Source organism: Euwallacea fornicatus, chromosome 29 (assembly GCF_040115645.1).
Source record: "Euwallacea fornicatus isolate EFF26 chromosome 29, ASM4011564v1, whole genome shotgun sequence".
Classification (NCBI taxonomy): Eukaryota; Metazoa; Arthropoda; class Insecta; order Coleoptera; family Curculionidae; genus Euwallacea; species Euwallacea fornicatus.
The window spans coordinates 762191-782840 of record NC_089569.1 but is presented as its reverse complement, the minus strand read 5'-3'; the positions used below and the strand labels follow the sequence as shown (position 1 = coordinate 782840).

Genomic DNA, 20650 nt, shown 5'->3' with positions numbered 1-20650 from the left:
ACCGAGACCTCCTTCGTCCTGCCAACCGCCAGCCGGGCAATTTCTTCCCTCAGCCTTCCGTTTTCTTCCTCCAGCTTTTTGATTTCTAGCTTCCTGGCGTCTAGCTCTTTTTCTTCTGCTCCTAGCACCATGCTCCTCGTAGTGCTTTTCAGCTTCGCCACGGCATCAACCAGCTCCTGTTTGGGGTGAATTCCCTCTCTTTCTCTCTTTACCCTGACAATCCCTCTTCGAGCCACGTGAGCATTACTTCAGGAGGGAGGTGAAAAAAGACCATGGGTCAATGCGGTTTTGGAAACTTCCATATAATTCTTCTCCCATTTACTCCTCCTTGTTCTTGCTCTCCTTCATTTCTTCAATCATTTTTACTGACGATGCTCAACATTTTTTATTATTTAATAAAACCTCCTCGGATATTATTCTTTGCCAGTCGGATGTGGCGGTTCAATTCTGCCGGCGTTCTTTTCTCCGCAAACTTTGAAGATACAAAATCTACATGTTCAGGGTTATCCACTTCTTCTCAATATTAACTTTCTTTAGGTGATGTCTTGTGAGGGTTCCATATCCCCAGATTACCGTTGTAACATAGAAATTCACCGAGCCAAAGCCTCTACTGATTCACTTCATCACATCAGGAGGACATTTTTTTGCAAATCCTTCATGCGATTCGCATCTGCCCTATTATTTTTGCTATAATGGCTTGAATGGTCTTGAATTTTTGCCGCTTTCGTCAATTTTAGAGGGCCTCCATCTGACCTAAACTCCAAACACGCCAATTTTAACGTCCTCCATAAAGCCTCTTATCGAATTCCGGTCAAATTTGATTGCTTTCTTGTTTTTCCTAATTGAAATCTCAGCAGTATTTACGTTTTTTTCTTAATGTTTTTATAATTTCCATAACTCTCATGAGGGACTTTGAAAACATCGCAGAAACACTCAATTCACTGACCTGAACTAACCTGAATTAACCTGTTATTCAACAATTTTAGAAAAAAGCCAGGAAACGCACTTTACAGTCATTCATCACGCCCTATAATAATGGTTTTGAAGCTCGAAGTAGAATATAGAAATTTATACTCTTCAGTCAATATTCAGTCTTTGTCGGTTCCACAATAAACTGTACCTCCATTGCCTCGTTTCATTAATAAAACATACATTACATCGATTAAATTAGATCTGGGGCCAAAACACATCCACCGAAGTATCGAACAATCAGATATCCAGGGGGATGTTCGAAGTTAGTGTTGAATTGTGGAATCCATCCCTCATCACCATCCAGATAACCCAACTTAAAAACGGATAAGTTTCCAGGTTTTTGTGTTTGACTCTAATTCGAAAATGGATCAACCGATTTCATCTCTCTTCATATGGCTGAATCACGATTTTCAACAATTGGTATGTTTTTGGTCCAGACCTGCTTTTCTTTGGGGAAAGAAATAATGGCTCCTCTTGAAATGAAAATATTGTATGTTACCCGCTTTATTCCAATAGGACGGAAACTTCTCCTCCTTTCTTGTACCAGGACCGTAATGAATCAATTTGTGAGACATGCATTGCATTGTCGAGGCCAAATGCAAGTTTTTGTTGAATGCACTTTATCATAGTATCTCCTCTTCTGATTAATGATTGATTGATTTGATTTTTGCCCTTTACCCTCCTTCCTCTAGCCGAGCGAATAGGGTTTGTTTCTATTCACGCTACTCTCTAAAATCGATTATTGCCTTTATTGTAATAAGCTGTGTTGGGTTGTTTTCCGCACATAATCTAGTCTTATCTAGATTGCCCATAAATTCGAAGAGGCTATAAAGCAGCCCTAACGGTTTCAATAAACAAAATATTATAATCCTAAAATTTGGCCACAAGACCCATCTGGCACGAAGTTAGTTCAGCCGGTTAAAATAATTTCAAGCCATAAAGTCTCACTAAAGGCCATTAAACTAACGTTTTGAATATACATAAGAGACTACGGATTAGGCAATTATAAAGCTCTCTAGGGTCTTCTTAGGCACTTAGCCTGACCCGTTAAGGGCGCTAAACTAACTTCTCTCTTCTCAAATGGCGGTGAGATCATAACTCTTCTTATTTCAGGCTTCAATGGCTGATTGTAAAACGTTAGGCGTATTGTTGGTTGCCTAGTTCGCAAGTCCCCATAATCGCGAATTTTCACTTTTCCCTTGTGAACTTGATTAAAGTAGAAGTACCCCAGTGACTTACTTTGCGGCTGAATCTCTTTAAAACTAATTATATTTTTATTACCTTTGTGAAACTAATAATCGTAAAACGCAAAAATGGACCAGAAATTGTTTTTATAGCCTGTTAAAGGGTTTAACAGTGGGCTTGTAATAAGAATATACCGCACATTTAGTGCTGGAAGCTCGGAATATAGCCCTATAATATTTTAATAACCTCGCTGGATTGGGACGGAAATGTTGGTTAATGGATGCAGAGATTTCGTTTTGCAGAAAAAAAAATCTTTATTAACGATGCGACACGACAATCTAACCGTCGACTTATACAAGGTGGCCCGAGAATTTGCCTGCAAACCACACGTTCAATATCCCCAGTGGGGGTTACCATAAACCACTGCTTTTGCTGAACCACTGACCTATATACATACGTATATGCATATATGCATGTATGTATGTACAGTGGTGGCCATAAGTATGGGATATTTTTTGAAGCTTTATTTAGCCAAAGGGCCTTTACTTTTTTCTTCCATTCTGGTATATTTGAATTGGGATAGGTCAATTCTACATTTTAAACCATAGAGCATTTATAGAATGTTCCAATCGAAAATTCCACCGATAAACAAATTTTTTCAGATGGACAAAAGTATGGAATATCACAGATTTAAATTTATTTTGCATTTAGTATTCAGTATCGAGTGTTACAGTTCGATAAAATTTGAAGCCGAAATGCTTAAAAAAATATATCTTTCGGAAGACCTTCGGTCACGAATAGTCCCAATGACGGAGCCAATCAGAAGGACATCGCAAAGGCATTTAATGTGAGCCAGGGGTGTGTATCGGAAATTTTGAGGAAGTTTAGGGTATTCAACGCCGTAAAAAACCGTCCGAGAACAGGGCGTCCCAGGAAAACTACAGCCCGTACAGACCAACGTGTTAAAATTATATCCTCCAAAGATCCCGAAAAATCATCGCGCTTAATAAAGGAAGAAATTACAACTAATAGTGGCACTGAAATTAGTGATCGTACTGTGAGGCGCCGTCTATGTGATACTGGATTGTTTGGACGATGGGCAGTGAAGAAACCATTAATTTCCAAAAAATACCGGAAGACCAGAATTAAGTTTGCACCCTCACATCTGTTTTGGACACCCGAAAAATGGAATTCCGTCCTTTTCAGTGACGAAACCAAAATCAGACTGTTCGGTTCGGATGGACAAACTTAAGTTCGGCGACCAACAGGGAAGAGCTTTGATCCCAAGTACCAACAGCCCACTGTTAAACATGGCGGTCAGAGGTTAATGGTGTGGGGATCTTTTTCAAGATCTAAGAGTTGGCCTATTAGTCAAAATTGATGGAATAATGGATCGGTTTTTATACAAAAACATCCTAGAACAGCACATGCTTCCGTTTGCCGAGGAAGAAATGCCACTGGTATGGCGGTTCCAACAGGACAATGATCCTAAATATTATTCGCGGTCGATTAAAAATTGGTTTATTGAAAAGCAGATAGATGTTATAGAATGGCCTTCACAATCTCCCGATTTAAATCCCATCGAACATCCGTGGGACCATCTGAAACGAAAAATTAGACAAAGACACGTGTCAAATACTGAAGAATTGTGGAGAATCATACAAGAAGACTGGAAAAACATTCCTCAACGTGCCAGAATCTAATTGATTCGATGCAGCGTCGATGTCAGGCCGTCCTAGATGCTAAGGGGTATGCCAGAAAATATTGAGTTTACTTAAGATGGCAACTCTCCACACCATGATATAAAAAATATTCCATACTCTCGTCCAAGGGTAATTTTTCATTTTTATTTTTCTAAAAAGTTTTTCAATTAGAAATCTTAATTTTGTGTTATAATTATAGGAAATTAAATAAAGTCCTTCAAGCATTTGTGCAATTTTTGTTTAATACTTTTTAATAAACATTTTATCAAATTAAAATAATATTCCATACTTATGGCCACCACTGTATGTACAGGGTGTAACCACCGTTAAGTAACAATGCACCTCAAGCAAGTTTGCAAAAATGAAGAAACTCGGTTAACGAAGGGCGCCTCAACGCTACAATTCGGCCAATTGGAGTTTTTACGTTTTACTGAGTTCTTAAGTACTAAAACCGTAGGCTAAGGGGCAATTATCGGCTAATTTACTATCAAATCTTTAAACCGTAAGACTTGGATGAATAGCAAAGTTGGTCCTTTATCGGAAGGTTACAGTTATACCGATTTAACAAAACTTTAAAAAGGACTTATTTGGGATAATTGGTAGTTATGTAATGTACTCTTATGTTCCGCCTATGTACTTCACTACTTTCTGGTAACATACCGGCGTGGCTAGATTTTAGTATCTATTATTATCAAAAAGGGCTTGCCCTGTGTAACTTTCACCCTTTTTCTAAGATCAAAAGTTTAAGTACATCCATGTTTCATTAAATCAGTATAACTTCAACACTCCGATAAAAGATCAAAATTGCTATTTGTCTACGTAAGTGTTACGCTTTAAAGATATAGGTAATAAATTAGCCGATAATTGCCTCTTAACTGTAGTACGCCCATGAGTATTGTCTCTGGGTTTGAGTACTTAAGAACTTTACAAAACTTGCAAACTCTCTCTTGGTCGAATTGTCGTGTTGACACGTATTTTGTTACCGGAGTTCTTCATTTTCGTAAACTTGATTGAGGTGCATTATTTCACAGTGAAATAAATTACTTCGTAAGTTCTCCATGAGTTTGTTGTTCCAAGGCCCATTAGACTGAAATCTAGTAATGCCGGGTGTATTACCTAAAAAGTGGAGATGTTCATGGTCGTAACATAATGAGGGTACATTACATTGGAAACGAGACGAAAAAAACTTTGCATTATATGGCCATCGGAAGAATGTCGTGGCGTCATGCTTTACACTTTATATCGCATAAAAATGGCCATAAAAATGATTAAGTAAGAACGAACCAGAAAATTTCAATTTTTTAGAATTCGAAAGAGTTACGGCTTCATTACGTATAATATGTCATTTCGCCTCCCCCCCTTCCTGCGTCCACTAGCTTTAATAGACATCATTACGGTATGTGTTAAAATGTTATGAATTGAAGCTTTTACCCAGCTCGCACTAACAAATTTATATTTTTTTTAACTCTCAAGAGTCATAATGAAACTATCCATGAGTTCCTAATTATCTGCTACCCATTCTGTACGAACTGCATTATGATTTAATGCCTGGCAACCAGAATATTCAACATGTATGATTTTAATAGAAAGTTTTTCGTTTGTTTAGTCCTAATTTTATTTTCATTAAAAATGAAATTACTATTTATTATATTCGTGCATCGTGTTGTTTTGTTCTTTCGTTACCACACCGATGATTTGCCCGCCATGGTAATCATGGAGAAGAAATTGAAAAACAACAAACGGTGCATCCCGTATCATACCGCAACACACCACATTGCACTTTAGTTGTGAAATGTATTTCACATTTAATTTAATTTCTATTGCAATTATTTAATGATTTTTTTACGAACGTAAATGGTACAAAAGCAGCATGATCCTACACCACGGTAATGAACTGCGAATAAGCTTCAGGCTTTAGTGCGCCTGAGAATTTGCCCTCGAATCTTATGTTTAGGACACAAACAGAGCTACATTCCATACATTCTATGATTAAATGCTCCAGCGCCAAGGGACACTTATTTAGGTCAGTGGATTACCCGAAGCAAGTTAAAGTACGAAAATGTTGAAACAACAACCGGACAAAGACGCCAACATACGTAATACACGACTGACACTTCACGCATCTATCCTTGTCTTAAGTCGCAGATCGCACGACCTAGAGAAAGACGGGACGAAAACATTCAAAGCTTCCTTTCCTAGATGTTTCTCTCATTTGTTTCAAATAACCTCAAAAATGTTTGTGTTGATTTTAACTCAAAGATTGTTATTATTGCGTTATTTATAACTGGCATGTAATTAAAGACATTGTAAATTATATTTAGGGGGTAATAATTATGTTCCTAAGGTAGTAACGTGTCATTAATCCTTCTTGAGCCCCTCCCCCCCCCCCCCTCTGACCAGCACCAGAATAGTGTACAAGTTTAGATTTATGTCATATTACAGTTATGTGTCTCCATGTGTAAGGGGGGGTCAGAGTAGTCCGTTTTCGAATTTATTCCTAATATGATTCACAGCGTGTCTAAGAAACTATCCTTTTGACCTGTGAGCAGTGTCAAAAGTATATATTTAGAACCTGTCAAATTCCTTGAAATATATTTACCATTACATGATGAACATGAAGAAACCGAAACGGTTCCGCAATGGCCATGGTGGCATGCACTCGTGGAGGTGAATGTCTACACTGAGTGCATCTACCACCCACCACATGCCCACGGTGTGGGCCTTACATTACATCTGTTCTTGTATCGATAGTGAACTGTATTTTTTGACCCTAAATTCTTCTAAATATAATTTTTATCTCCGGAATTGTTGATTACACCGATCCTGGTTTGTATGGATTTGGCCCCAGTGCTGTGAGTGTTACCCCTTACGTTGATCCAAATTAGATTTTTTTTCATCACTGCTCGATTTCCTAAACGATGGTGATTGATTTGGTGCTGTGCCACAGCAGTTACTTTTCAGGTGTCCCCATGTACATTCATCGTCGGCCTCACACGACATATATCATGTGTCATATCCTTATCTCAAACTCCCTACCAGCCAACTGGTTCTGGAAATGCTCGGGGGCTGAGGAGTATGTTAGCTGAGTCAGTCTGTCTATGTCTGCCTAGAATCATTTTAGATATTCGCCTCATTTTTGCTGTCTCATTTTCAACTGAGCCTGGAATATTGTTTCATTTCCGAATCGTGCCGCTTTTTCTTTTATGTCGTTTTCCAACTATTGCTCTCTAACCTCGAAACTTGTCTTTCTTGTTATCGTATTTCCTGTCATTCTTCCTGCTGGGGCGCGTCCTTCCTATTCTTCCTTCTGCTCTTGCATAAGGTTCATCGGCGTGGAAAGTGTCATTCAATTATTCTTTATTTCACTTCTTCCATTGCTTTATGCGGACTTCTAGTCACTTGCATTATACGAGCAATTTCCAGTAAATAAGCATTCACTTACAAGCAGGTCCGCAAATGGCCCACTGCAATCCCGCTTCTGACACCGATTGTTGCGATTTCCAGGGTTCGAATTGCTCCAGTATAGTGACTTTCGCGTAGGCACTACTTGTTAATTCGACAAATAATCACAACTACAGTTCGGCCAATAATGATTCACTAATATTTCACTATTAAACGCTTGAATACCGGTCATTGCAATCGCTGCGTTTTTGTACCTGTGCCCGTTTTTGAATCGCTCACTCTCAACAAGGGTCTCCTCATGTACATAGCTGAAGATTCTACGACTAAAACATTCCGCAATTTTCTTACAAACGTGCAAACCTTCATATAAGGAAATATATGAGAATATTCGACATACGAAGAAGAAATAAATCACTTGTCGAGCGCCAACGATCAACCCCTTTTTGTCGCTGTTTGTTACCTGTCGTTGGTTAAGCGCAACAATACCATTATTGCTGAGACTCAAAATTGATTAAACGACATTTAGGAATTGCGAAACAATGCAATTTCTTTGAAAATCTTTTTTGCTTTTTTTTTTAATTCATATCCATTTCTGACGTGTGTAAATTGCCTCCAATGTACACAATGCTTACTCAATAAGTTTGTTTTCGAAACACAAATAGAAATGTTCTACCTCGTCGCATGCACTCACAATGTTTCTCGAAAATCGGGTGCATAATGCAAAACTCGGTTACATTTTCGAACTATTTTTACCATTTTGTGTGGGTCTGAAAAGACGGTGTGAAACGAAAGGGCGATATAACTCAACCGTTCAGGTGGGGAATGTTCTTAACAGGAAAATACCTCAAAACGAATGGGTTTTTATTTCAGAAATTTATTACCGTAGTAAAGTTTTCGGCACGAGTTTGAACTGGTGTGGAAGTGTTAATTTAAAGTTATAATGATAGAAAACCTGTTCTTTAGGAAATTATATTGGTATAAGGCGCCCTTTGGCTTCGCAGAATGACAATGGACGTTTTAAAAATTTGACCCAAATTCCGCAGTTGCCGAAAAAACCTCTAGCTTTTTATCTGTTTCAGTCATTAATCTGTGAACTAGAGCCATGGGCACCATAAGTCCTAAGAACCGACTTTTTCCCGAGAATCTCAAACGGGGGCCCAACTTCGACCAATTTTTAACGTATTTTCCAGTCGCTACTTTGTTTGACCGTAAATTCTTCGAGATGATCACTCTTCGAGGTATTTGGGCTCGGCGCGCTCACAACTTTAACAAATATTGATTTATAGCTAAAAGTATTTTTATTTGATTTTTTGAAAGAGGCAGGAGGCAAGCGCTTGCTGCCTCAAATAATAAAAACCAAACTTGAGCTCACCTAGAGTTCTCTGAAGAAAATACAATTATTCTACCGCATATTTTGCCCAGTGAAACATGCTTCTGTATACATAAACTTTGTGGAATGTAATTCAAGGGTGAAATTCTTTATTTCCTCGTAAAGCCGGTGTATCGCCGTAATATTACTGTCGCATATGCCTAAGTCGAGATCTTTATGGTCCCAATAAAACCCATGTAGAAATTTTTATTTTATGTTCGCAAAATTCCTTTAGATATTTCGCCATATATTTTGACGCCTTTTTAAGCATGGATAGCGTGAACTGAAATATATGATTTTTTCCTCAAGTTTCTCCCTCCAACGTTTGAGTCACTCAATCCCGTCCTTATTCGATCATGCGTCATCTTCGCGTTCTTGCGTCGCTCCGAAGCAAGAGAAAATTCAAAGACCAAAACTAACGAAACGAACTGATAGGTACCTACACCCTAACATGTAAATAGACAGGATTTGCCAATAACGATGGATTTGTAAAGTTTCATATGTTCGTGTATGCAATAAAGAATTTTTGTATATTTTGCAGGCACACGCCAATGCTTGTACCCTGTAAATGTAATTTGAAATTCGAGTGCCCTATTGCTGACTATTGAAAAGGTCTAGCTATATTAGTTCCATATTGCGTTACAGATATTGGGAAAAGCTACGTTTATAAGCTGATAAATAAGTGGCCATTTTATATTACGTAGGAACCTGAGTTTATAGCTCGACATGGGAACGCTGAGCCTTTCATAACAGACCCTTTGAATATTGGCTTTTCACTGTTTGATGTTTCGTTGCTTACACATACATATATATCCTTTCACATGAAACAAAAAGGATTTTAATTATTTGTTTTTCCAGACGACGGAAATGTGGCAAATTTTTATTGCTTTTTCGAAGTTATTTGGGAACATAAAGCCTCCCGGTAACGCCCCAGTGCTTTTAAATCAGACGAAAGTCGAGATAGAATGGTTTTCAAAATTATTTAAACAGGATATGCTCGATGGGGAACTTCTTAAGCGAGGCTAATTTATATAGTTGATTCTCCCGAAATTTACTTCATCCGAAACTTTATCTCTTCCCAAATTGAGCCAGAAGAGTTCCGCTATGCAAATAATTCCCTTATCCTGCAAAAATCACAAGAGGTTCCATTTTCCTGTCCGTTTTTTCATTTAAACCTTATTTAGGAAAAACGAGGATATTCATGCTACTCGACGACAAATCATTTCCCAAGGGGAGCATGAAAATTGCATTCAATTATATTATCTTTTCGTGTGGTGTGTTGGTTGTTCCGGGCCACATTGTTATTTCGGGAAAAGTGATGACCACCACGCTGGAATCATCAGCAACTGCGGGACGCTCGAAGGGTTCGCCGTCATTAAGGGCAGGTACCCCGCCATCAGACCAACTGGGTCTGCCAAACGTAAACAACGCCCATTGCTTGAATCGAAAGGAAAAACGAAACCTACGTGCCGCAAATTGCTGATGGAAACAATGTTTAATTGAATTCCTCTGAAGTCCCCAAAAATATTTATTAATGAAATATTTTATTAAAATGGGGTGGTAAAAGCACCAAGATTATGAAAAACCAAACAATTTAATAAAATCGATCATCCACCCTACCAGAAACTAAAGTTCTGTTAAACTTTTGGCAATTTAAAATATTTATGGTTCGTATAAGAATTTAATAACGGTTCTTGCTGCTCGGAAACTTCGCAAAACCATTCGAAAAGCAGTGATACCTTCCTAAAAATAATGGTTAAATAAAATTGTTAAATGCAACAACAAATTCTATGCGGGTCCTGAAAATAAGAAGGAAAATACAAATAAAATAAAATTATCTGATGGAGCGGTATCAGGTTAGTTCGGGGTCCCTTTTCGTCGCCTAATTTTCGGACTCGCCTAGTAGGTCGAACGAAGCCATGTTTCTTGAAAATGTCGTGAACGTTATTTCGGCCTGCATTTGTCACTTGTCATTTGTCATTATGAAAATGTCGTGAACGTTATTTCGGCGTGCATTTGTCACTTGTCATTTGTCATTATGAAAATGTCGTGAACGTTATTTCGGCCTGCATTTGTCACTTGTCATTTGTCATTATGAAAATGTCGTGAACGTTATTTCGGCGTGCATTTGTCACTTGTCATTTGTCATTATGAAAATGTCATTTAGCAGGTAATCGTAAGGAATTCTGTAACCGAATAGGACAACTGTGTGACAATACCGAAAAGCACAAAATCAAATATTTAAATTGCATTTTACAGAAAGCTTGTGCTGCGCTTATGGTATGTCGTACCAATCTATAAATGCAGCTCTCGAAGCAGTTTTAATCTAGAAATTACACTTACTGCAGTGTCCTGATCTTCTCGTTCGAAAAGGAATTTTGCTTGAAAAAGCACACTATTTTATCTTTCTCACAAAACTCCTGACAAACCAGGAAAACACCAATGGAGAGAACGGTATATTCCCCGGATACCCATGTGCTCTTCTAGACGGATAAGAGAATAGAAAAAGAGACAGAATAATTCGAAAGTGTTGTCGCATTTACCCCAGGCAAATGATTTGTCGCCGGACTAGGCGAGAGTTTTCGGTTTTTCATGGGAATCGCGATTCAAATGAAATATCGACTGGCAGGAAAATTAGGTTTTTCATCGAAGAGGTAATTTATATCGTGATATTAGTTCCTCTGGAGGTAATTAGAATTTTAATCCAATTTTGACGGCAAGCGGTTTCGCATTTAGATGAATTGGATCCATGCGCCTCGCTCCTTTTATTTTAATTTCAAAGATTAGAAAATTATAAACTCTTTTAGATATTCTGAGTGTTGAAGTAACCCGAGTCAACCTAATTATTATAGATTAATGAGACGTTCGTCCGCTTTTGTAATGTGTTAAAGTTTTACATTAATGAAGCAACATAGATTTTGATGAGGCCTCAACGATCGAGTCTGACTTTTCAAACGGCGGTCCTGTCAACAATGGCAGAAAACTTGCCACCCAAGAATACCGAAGGCGGCCCTTGCGCTGGGCGGTTGTCCCTTACTTAACGGACGATCGCATAAAATGAGTTCGGCTGGCGAACGGTATGCGCTTGCTAACTGAAATTGATACGTTTTGTGGTGGTTTAACACCGCGAGTACTGGGGTACTGAACGCCTACCATGCTGCCTACCTACACTTACCAATAGTATTTCGAAAGTTCAGTTCGGTAATTGCATCCCGAGAGTTGCGGACACCAGTCAATCTTACCTCACCTGGGCACAATTGATAGCTAAGTGTGAGACAAATGACACATTTTCCTTTAGCTCGTCAAAATCGTTTCGAATAAATTATATTTAAATGCAATTAATCGATTAAAAGCAACTCCTATGTTATGTATTGTACGATCTGCGCCCCGCCTCACCAAATCACGCAATAATGTTGCGGCTCGAAGTTCGATAATACTTTATACGGGTATCCCATCGTTGATTTTGAATGGCTCCGCGGGGAGAATCGAGAGGTGTCGGATCCGGTGAATCTGGTGGCCATTCCATGGCACTTCGCGTAGCAGTCCATTTGCCGGAAAGTAATGGGCAGAGTTAATGAGTAGCGGTACAGTCACATGTCCGATGATCGAAAGTGGGCAATCTAAACGTTAGGTGACGCGATGGTAAATCCTGCGATGAACTGAATGTTAGCTGGTTTGTACTTCAAGTAACGGATTAAAAATTGAAAAACTATTTAACTTAGCTGCATAATCAAACTTTTCTTCTGGTCATCCCAACTTAGTTACGAGACTAATCCGATGTTATAAAGAACTATTTAAACTCGAACCACTTAATCACAGTCAACTTTTCACTACATTACATTGAAAAACATCATAAACTTCGAAAAGTGAGTTTAAACCTGCTCCAAAGTTTGCGGCACGTATTTGATTTATGAACGTCGGTAAAAGTCTGGGTTCCTTAAGATCTTGTTTACCAGCGAGAATTAATTGTTTAAATTACTTTTAATGGCTTCATTATGCTTTGCAGCCGGTTTTTCATTGTTGTTTGATTTATTGAAAGTTTCCGGACGTTAAGAAAGAACAATTATGCCGACTTAGGATTTCCGCCTGCGGAAATCTCAAGTGAGAATTAGAGAAGTTTTTCTGTGGAAATCGACAGTTTATCTCGACGTAGAAGCGGGAAACTAATTCGAGATAAAAACAAGGCTAATCTACCAAAGTCTGGATACGCAATCAATTTCTAATGGTAAACAAGAAATTGCCAGCGCGTGACCTAGCACGAGGAACCATAAATCAAACACTTCAGAAAGGCTAAATCTGGGGCTAAATTATTATTATATTGTGCATGCAAGTCCGAAAGCCATTGAAAATTCTGAAAGGCTTTCTGTGTACATGTTACCGATGAAGGAGCTGTTTTGGAGCCACAGAAAATTTTACTTATATCCGAAGGTCTTTTATATCAATTCAACGACAATATCTCAACTAAAAAAGGTCTGTCATCCGAAAACAAAAATTATACGTGTCGACTTAAGGGTACTAATAAATTTGATTCATAAATCCTCAATGTCGAGATTAAGCGGGGAATTATTCATGGGCAGCAAATAAAATCTCGCCCTTTTGCATAATCTTCTCGCAAATATTTCCTGGTTCTTAACTAACTCAAATGTTTAATCGAATTTAGGGGGCTTTTACCCTGAAATAAATGTTCTTGATTTTAATTTGTAATTCGGTCTGAATTAGTTTCCTAAATATTTCAGGCGCTATTTGTTTCACGTAGCTTCAAGACCTCTGAAGGTCGTAAGCCGTAAGCTTCGAGAATTAAATGAAAATCAGCTATTACAGCTGCTTTCCATCTACCTCGGTGCCTACTTTATCCTTGACGTTCGCCAAAATTATTTGCTGATATACGGGATGTTTTCGGAAAGTTCACAGTTTCTTATAACTTCCCCCGCGGAACGCCACTGCCGATTTTAATAAAACATATAATTTCGATCTCGAGGTTCTTTGATTGCAACGTCAGTTGTATTTTCGGTTGCTGCGTATCAAACAATTATGAAAACTGTGCAAAAATTTTGCGTGAAATTCGGACTGAGCGGCCCCGTGGGCACGCCCTTGGAATTCCTGGATCAATTCTGATATGTCTTAAGAAACCCACTTCGCAATTTTTTTTTTGAGAAGAGTTCTGTTCAGATACATTTTTTTTGATCAATTTAAACTGCATTTCAACTTGCATTAACAGCATGTCCACCTTTTTTTTTCACCGAAACTTCCCCTTCTTTACTTCAAAATAAAGCAATAGAAATCGAATTTGGCTTTGAGCACTTTGGACGCAACGATTTTAACAGATATAAATGATAGCTAACTCAACCACGCCGTAGAAAAAAGCCCATTGAAAGATATGATGATTGATTTTTCGCTGATGAAATATCGGTAATCACATATTCGTGATGCACCGGCACAATGCAAACTCAATGCGTTTGGTCATCAGTTTTGGTTAAGATCAGTTTTTTGGCCAAAAAGTACTTTGTTGACACGATTTGCGAAAAAGTACTTTTTCCATGACTTTCTCGACACTGCCTTGACAACGACTTAAAAATGACACTGAAAACTCTCTATGTACGGCGATCGGCAGAAAGTACGCATCATATGGATTTTTTTTTTAATTTGAATTTATAAGAACATTTTATTCCTAGTAAAAGTTTGTGCATTCATACAAACTCAAAATGCAGTTGACAAACTTTTCATATCCCATTTCACATGAGGAAAATCGAAAATCACGAAAACGGCTCATGAGTAAAGCACCTTTATGTGTATTTAATTTTAGAGGAAACACGCATTACGAAAAGTTGCTGAGAATTGAAAGATGAGCCCGGCAACGAAGTTCCAACTTCCGATTCCGTAAACCACTTTATCGGCATTTTTTGTGATTGTACCTCGTAGGGAAAATAGAGCAAATTTATTTAATATGCCAGCTTCGTTTCGGAGAGGTGTAAAAAATACAAATAATTTTATTTGTATTTTTGTAACACAGAAATGCACAAACTTTCACCTAGAATAAAACTTTCTGATAAATTCAAAGTTAAAAAAATTTCATACCATGCGTACTTTCCGTCCTTCGTTGTATATGTAGGTTCATTACCTATGAACTGCGCGCGCAGCGATAAGAGAATATGCTGATTTTTCACGGTTTCGTCCAGGTATCCACAATAATCAGACGAAATGAACTAATGGCAATCGCTAGGTACTTATTTTCGCATTAGGTAAACTCAAATTAAATAAAAAAGGTAGGTCAGCCCCGGGAACTACGATGATCCACCTTCTGTCTCATTTCTCGCACCACGGTGGCATTTTTATTAAAAATAAATTAGACGTATAATTAGATTAGAATCCGCCATGTCATAATTCATCATGACTTATTACTCACTGAGCATACTGCAGCATTGCAGGGTTTTCATGTTCGTTCAATAATCCCCACAAATAGCACAATTTTCCCAAGTTCCGATAACCTGTTAACTCCCACTAAATTCCCTTTCAGGAGTTTTATTAACTTTTAATAAAATAGAAGAGCGAATTCAAATCGCTTCTCCCCTTTCTGGTGAGCATCCCATTCAGGATCACATCCGCGAATTAGGCCTGAATTTGCCCCGGTGGATGTTAGGTTATAAGGCAATTTTAGGGGTGTATGAAATGTTGAGTATCGTTTTAAAAGCTCTTTGATGTTTGTTCTTTTAAATTTATTTTACCGATCAGCTAGGAAATTGGTAAATCGATCACAGGACAGGAAGGGGAACGATTAATTTGCTGGAAGAACGTTGAACGTAAAAAATATTCCTGATTTCATTGACAATACGGGAATGCACCGAGGAGAAGCCGGAAAATGAGGTGCATGAGCCGCGTGGAAACGTAAAATGTTCCGCAACTAATGACGCACTTTCCATATTCCGAAACGCATAAATATGACACGACTTGATTCCTACCGATCAGCGATGACGTTTCATTCGAGATTAGTTTCCATGGCGATTGTAAGTAAAACAACAATTAGACGGTTTGTGGCGATTTATTTACTTTTTTTTTTAATGCGACCCTCTGTATGCAACATTTTTTTTTTAATAGAAAATTACCATTTTCGCACTAGTGAAAAAATCAGATTGGTCATATTTTGTCGCGATAACCAATAGCTCAAAGCCGGAACATTCACCGGTCAGTTTTAGAAATACGCGCTCTAATAACGATTTGTTACTTTCTAACAATTCCGAAGCGGAATAGAGTTCCCGGCCAATGGAGCCTTTATTTTGTTTGTTTTTATGAGCTAAAACTTCGAACATTTTCCATTAGAGAAGTTAATGCAATATCGTTCCGTTGACAATATGTGCAAGCGCGAACTCAATGGCCCGGGGCGACAAAACCCGTAACGTGATTATACAGTGGCGCGCGTTCACGAGTTAAATTTAACTTCGTCCCCGGTTCGTTAATAAGTTAGGTTGTTTTGCTATTAGACAGGACGTTTGGTAACTGCAAAAACGGAAAATCCTTTTCTGAGATAATGAATTGCCATCTTCTTGAATGTGAAAAATGTTAAAAGCTTTGACCTCCGCATCGTTTCTCTTCGAGGAAAGCCGAAAAACTCAATTCCATCCATCAACGGAATTCGCACGTCAGGGTGAATCTGTGTCCATCCGGACGTACCCCAAACCAGGTCCGTGATTTGCCGAACGAACGATATATTTTGTCGACCCCAGATTTTTCTTATTTCAACGCAGAACTTATCTCTGCGTCAACAGGGAGATAATGCTTTTTGTCGGCTCGTGAAAAAGGCTCATTTTGCTCTCCTAATGGTTTCGACGTGTCTATTGATTGATTTTTTCGACGTACGTTCAAATCAAGGACCTCGTGACAGCACAAATATGATTGGCACTGCTTTTGGTACATTCAGGAACAATCTGACAAATTGTTATCACTCAATATGATCAACGGACAATGGCGGCTCGAGCAGCGGGTAACAAAATAAAATAGGGGGGCGTTCGTTCCTGGAGCTCGACCATGGGGATCTTGGGTCCGTTTGTGCAGAGGATGCCTTCGAAATAACAAGAAATGTCGCAAATGAGTTAAGAAAATTATAAGGGGTGCTCGAAGGGGTCAGCCTCCACTTTCAAGCCTAACTCTATGCGTCTCGTTAAATTCTATGTTGGTCTCCGAACGTCACTCCTTATTTTAGTCCTAAAAATTGTGATGATCTTCCTTCGCAGCTCATTAATATCGATGAGTTCAGATTTATTAGTGAGGCGTTTTATAGATGCTCATCAATAATAATCTAATGGGGATAGATTTGTTGAACGTGCCGGCCAACGTGAGGGGATAGTCCCAAAAGCATCCGACCTACTACTTGAAGAAAAAAAATTGTAATATTACATTATTTCTCGATATAGTTTCCTTTGAAATTGGCCCAATTTTTTCAAGCGATATCCTGCGGCTTCTTTAGTATGTCGAGGGCATGAAGCTTGGAGTACTTCAAAGTAGGTATCACCGTCGGATTCCACCGTTTCATTATTGGCGAATCTCCTTCCGCCGAGCCACTTTTTCAAGTTTGAAAGTAGAAAATAATCTGAGGAGGCCAAATCCGGCGAGTAGGGGGGCGTCAGCTCGGGCATTTCTGGGACTAGCCCCGTATGTCTCCGTCATTTCAAGTGACTACCGGAAAATATTTAAGAGGATTAATTAGCTATTCTCTTAGTACCATGTGGTGCAGCACCATCCCATTGAAACAAAACGTTCAAACGGATGAATGTGACTGGACTTCTGTTAAAAAATAGTCATATTGTGTGTTATTTTTTCCAGTTTGTAATACCCGCATTAAACCACAAAAACGTATTACTTTTTTTTCTTGAACAAAAACGTGTCAAAGAATGCATTATTATGAGATGGGCTTTTACTAAAATATAACGGGTGTAAATGAATTAATGATTCTGTCTCGGAAATAATGTATGTATAATGATATAAACGACGTTCATTAGTTGAAAAGTACAATAGAAGTGTGTATTCTCCTTGTTCTCGGTCACGCGAAAACTATCACCTCGAACATTAGTTAGAGTTGCGGTTGCTTTAGTCTTTAAGGCATGAGGTTGTCAGAAAAATGTGCTTTTCTCAGCTTTAAAATGTTGGTAGCGGAAAGGTATATTTTTCCGAAAAGCTCATGACTTGAAGACTAAAATTAACTAAAGGCCTGCAGGATGATAGTCACTTCGAGCCTTTGAGGTACCGCACGTTCATGGAAATAGATGGCGCCCATCCCAACGTAATGGTGAGATATTATTTGCAGGTAAAACAACTAAAAATGAAAGTTGCATTCCCTGCGCTTAAGATTTAGGTTACTTATCAACATTCCTGTATCTTTTTATCGTAGCTATAATACAACAATGCTTAAGCCGGAATTTCACCGACAATTAATTCATGAATTTCTTCAGAAAGTTTGTTAGTTTGCGCGGATCTGAATATTCGTGAACTGGGATGGGAAATTTCTGATTATTGCCGCTTCCACCAACTACCGTTAAAATAAACAAACATTCTCGCCGTTACATCAAAACTTTTTTATGTTATCAGTCGCGAATTCACGGAAAAATAACTTCGTGAATTTCTTCGTGAATTAATTCATAGTAAAGGTAATGTAAAACCCCTTTTACACCGACAAGTAAAAGGGATTTTACATACGTGAATTAATTCACGAACCGACTCCGCGGATAAATCCGTGAATTAATTGTCAGTGTAATACCTGCTTTAAATTAGGAAAGTTGCAGAGAATTTTAGCACGAATTTAATTCTGGCCCAAAATTCGTATTGAGATAAATAAGAGAAAATATGGTAAACCTGTAGATAAAAAAAAATACGGCGGTGGTGCAGTCTTAACATGATTTAAAAAAAAAAAAAAAGCAAGTCATATCTAAAATTCCAGCTTAATTTGCTTTGGAGATTCACCTACAACAGCTAAATTTAATACAGATGCCGTACTTCATTTTTGGAAAAAGCCCATCAATACTTTCCCAGTTATTTATCGACCCGTGCGTCCATCTTTTCAATATTACAGCTTCCTTTCAGCTCTAAAGATGGACATTGCGATTCGGATCTCATTGGCTTGTGCTAGATCGCTATAGTGTAACGAAAATGAACTTTGCATCGTTGATCGGTCACCTAGTGATGCACTCAGAGCTCTTTTCTTTCGTTCTCTTACAGGTGAGTCAACTACTATCACGAACAAGGTTTAATCATCACAGATGTTTATTTTAACTCCAACTAGAGTACCCAAGACTGTACAGTATTTGTATAGGCTCGTGTATTGTGTATTATGAGAAGGGTAATTTCCAAAGTGGCACTACCTTTACAAGACATATTTTAGATTGTTTGTGGTCAATTTAATGGTCTAAGCTTATTTGCATAGAGCCCTGTATAAAGCAAATAAGTTTAATGACAAACCAAAATTCTTACAAAGTAAATTGAGTACGTCACTGGGCTCCATGTAAGAAGTCAACAACGAATTGTTTTAAGTTTTGCGTTAAATTACGTGATAGTCCAGTTGCAATTATGAATTGAAAGCTGTTAGTTTTCAAAATCCTCCGTGTATCGAGAACACATAAAGATAGTCCGATTCTCTCTAAACCATTTAATTAAAGGTCTTTAGTCTCGATTTATGGCAACAACTTTAGACCCTTACGATATATTTCATTTACCACTTTACCACCATCAAAATTCTAGAACATGTTAATAACAGGTGGTTTTTAGGAAACAGTATTTTTCACCAATAAAATCACCAAGCATGCGCATTGGCAAATAGCTGCATTAAAACCTATTTATTGCCTTCTCCCTGCGTATGGAATACGGCGTTAAATAATGACTAGCAGACAATAAATTATTAATTGGGAATCAATTTTTAACTTTCGAATCGAAATAAATGAGTTTTAACATAATTATTTTCTAGTGCGCGTGCTCGGTAGTTCCATTATTGAATATTACCGTCACTTGAAAAGATTTTTCGTGACTCGCGGTTTGATTATTATGTCAAAAACTGTTGCATGTGGGCACGGGATGTGATTTCTTGCTGCGTTAATGTTTTACCTGAAGAAATCGGTGTTGCCATTAAGAATTTTTTTGTTCAAAACCTAAGCCCCATTTTTTTATTTGTCCAATTGGACGAAACGGCGTCCTTTAGATGTAACGACTTTGACTATTAACGCCGAGCCTATAAAGGAACCATTTCACTGCCTAGACATTAAAATTCACATTCTATAACCTAATGTTTTATGTCGTTGTTGATTTTTGACTCGATCGCTCAATTTCTTAACCGTGAAAAGGCGGAATAACCGGTACGAATCGAAAAAAACGAATTTTGTTCATTCCTTGGCGAAAAAGGGAAATTTACTGCCTCACCTTCCTTTATGGCCTCGTAGCAGCGAACATCGTTGCAGCAACAACTTCGGTCTCTTTGTGCTAGTTTTACGTAAAATAAATAACTATTAATGTATGCATCGCTGTGTGTAACAGTAACGTATGGAATAGCCGGACCTTAGCTTAATTTAGAACTTCAAATGGGTCTCAGCGAGACATGTAGACCCCTTCAAGTGGCTTTATTTTGAAAAAAAAACTGAACGTCATTATACGATACCAAAATCAATCGGGAAATATCAAAGCTCAGGGGCGTAGTTGAAAGCATTGATAAATTGGAAAAATGATTGTACCCACTTCATTTCGAATTTCAAGTATTTTCTATTATTAGCGCATCGCCTAAAATCTCAATCTTCGGACAGGACAATTATTGAGCATTTGCACACACGACAAACGCAATTTGAACGGCATTTTACAACTCATGGACGTCCCTGAAAGATAATGAAAATACTAAAATAGTGCACCTTATCGCTGTTCCAGCATTCTAACTGCAAAACGAGTGCGAATGTCATTGATTGCAAATTTGCATCTTAACGAAATTTACATATGCAGAAATTAATATATCGTAGCTGCCCTAATGAGAGAATTTGATGGAATCTGAGAAGTAACC

General features: G+C 38.1%; 1 protein-coding gene across 3 annotated transcripts in view; it reads left to right on the top strand.

Annotated features, from left to right (window-relative positions):
- Positions 1-20650, top strand: part of LOC136347682 (lachesin-like) — a 210315-nt gene that overhangs the window by 148253 nt on the left and 41412 nt on the right. Inside the window, exon 1 of one of the 3 annotated variants that reach the window (XM_066297905.1) lies at positions 17713-17908. The exons of 1 other annotated variant lie outside the window; for it this stretch is intronic. In XM_066297905.1, coding sequence (XP_066154002.1) covers positions 17876-17908 — 33 coding nt within the window. In that variant the 5' untranslated portion in view covers positions 17713-17875. Of the gene's footprint in view, positions 1-17712; positions 17927-20650 lie in introns of those variants that run through there. One more of the 3 variants, XM_066297904.1, reaches the window with a different exon arrangement.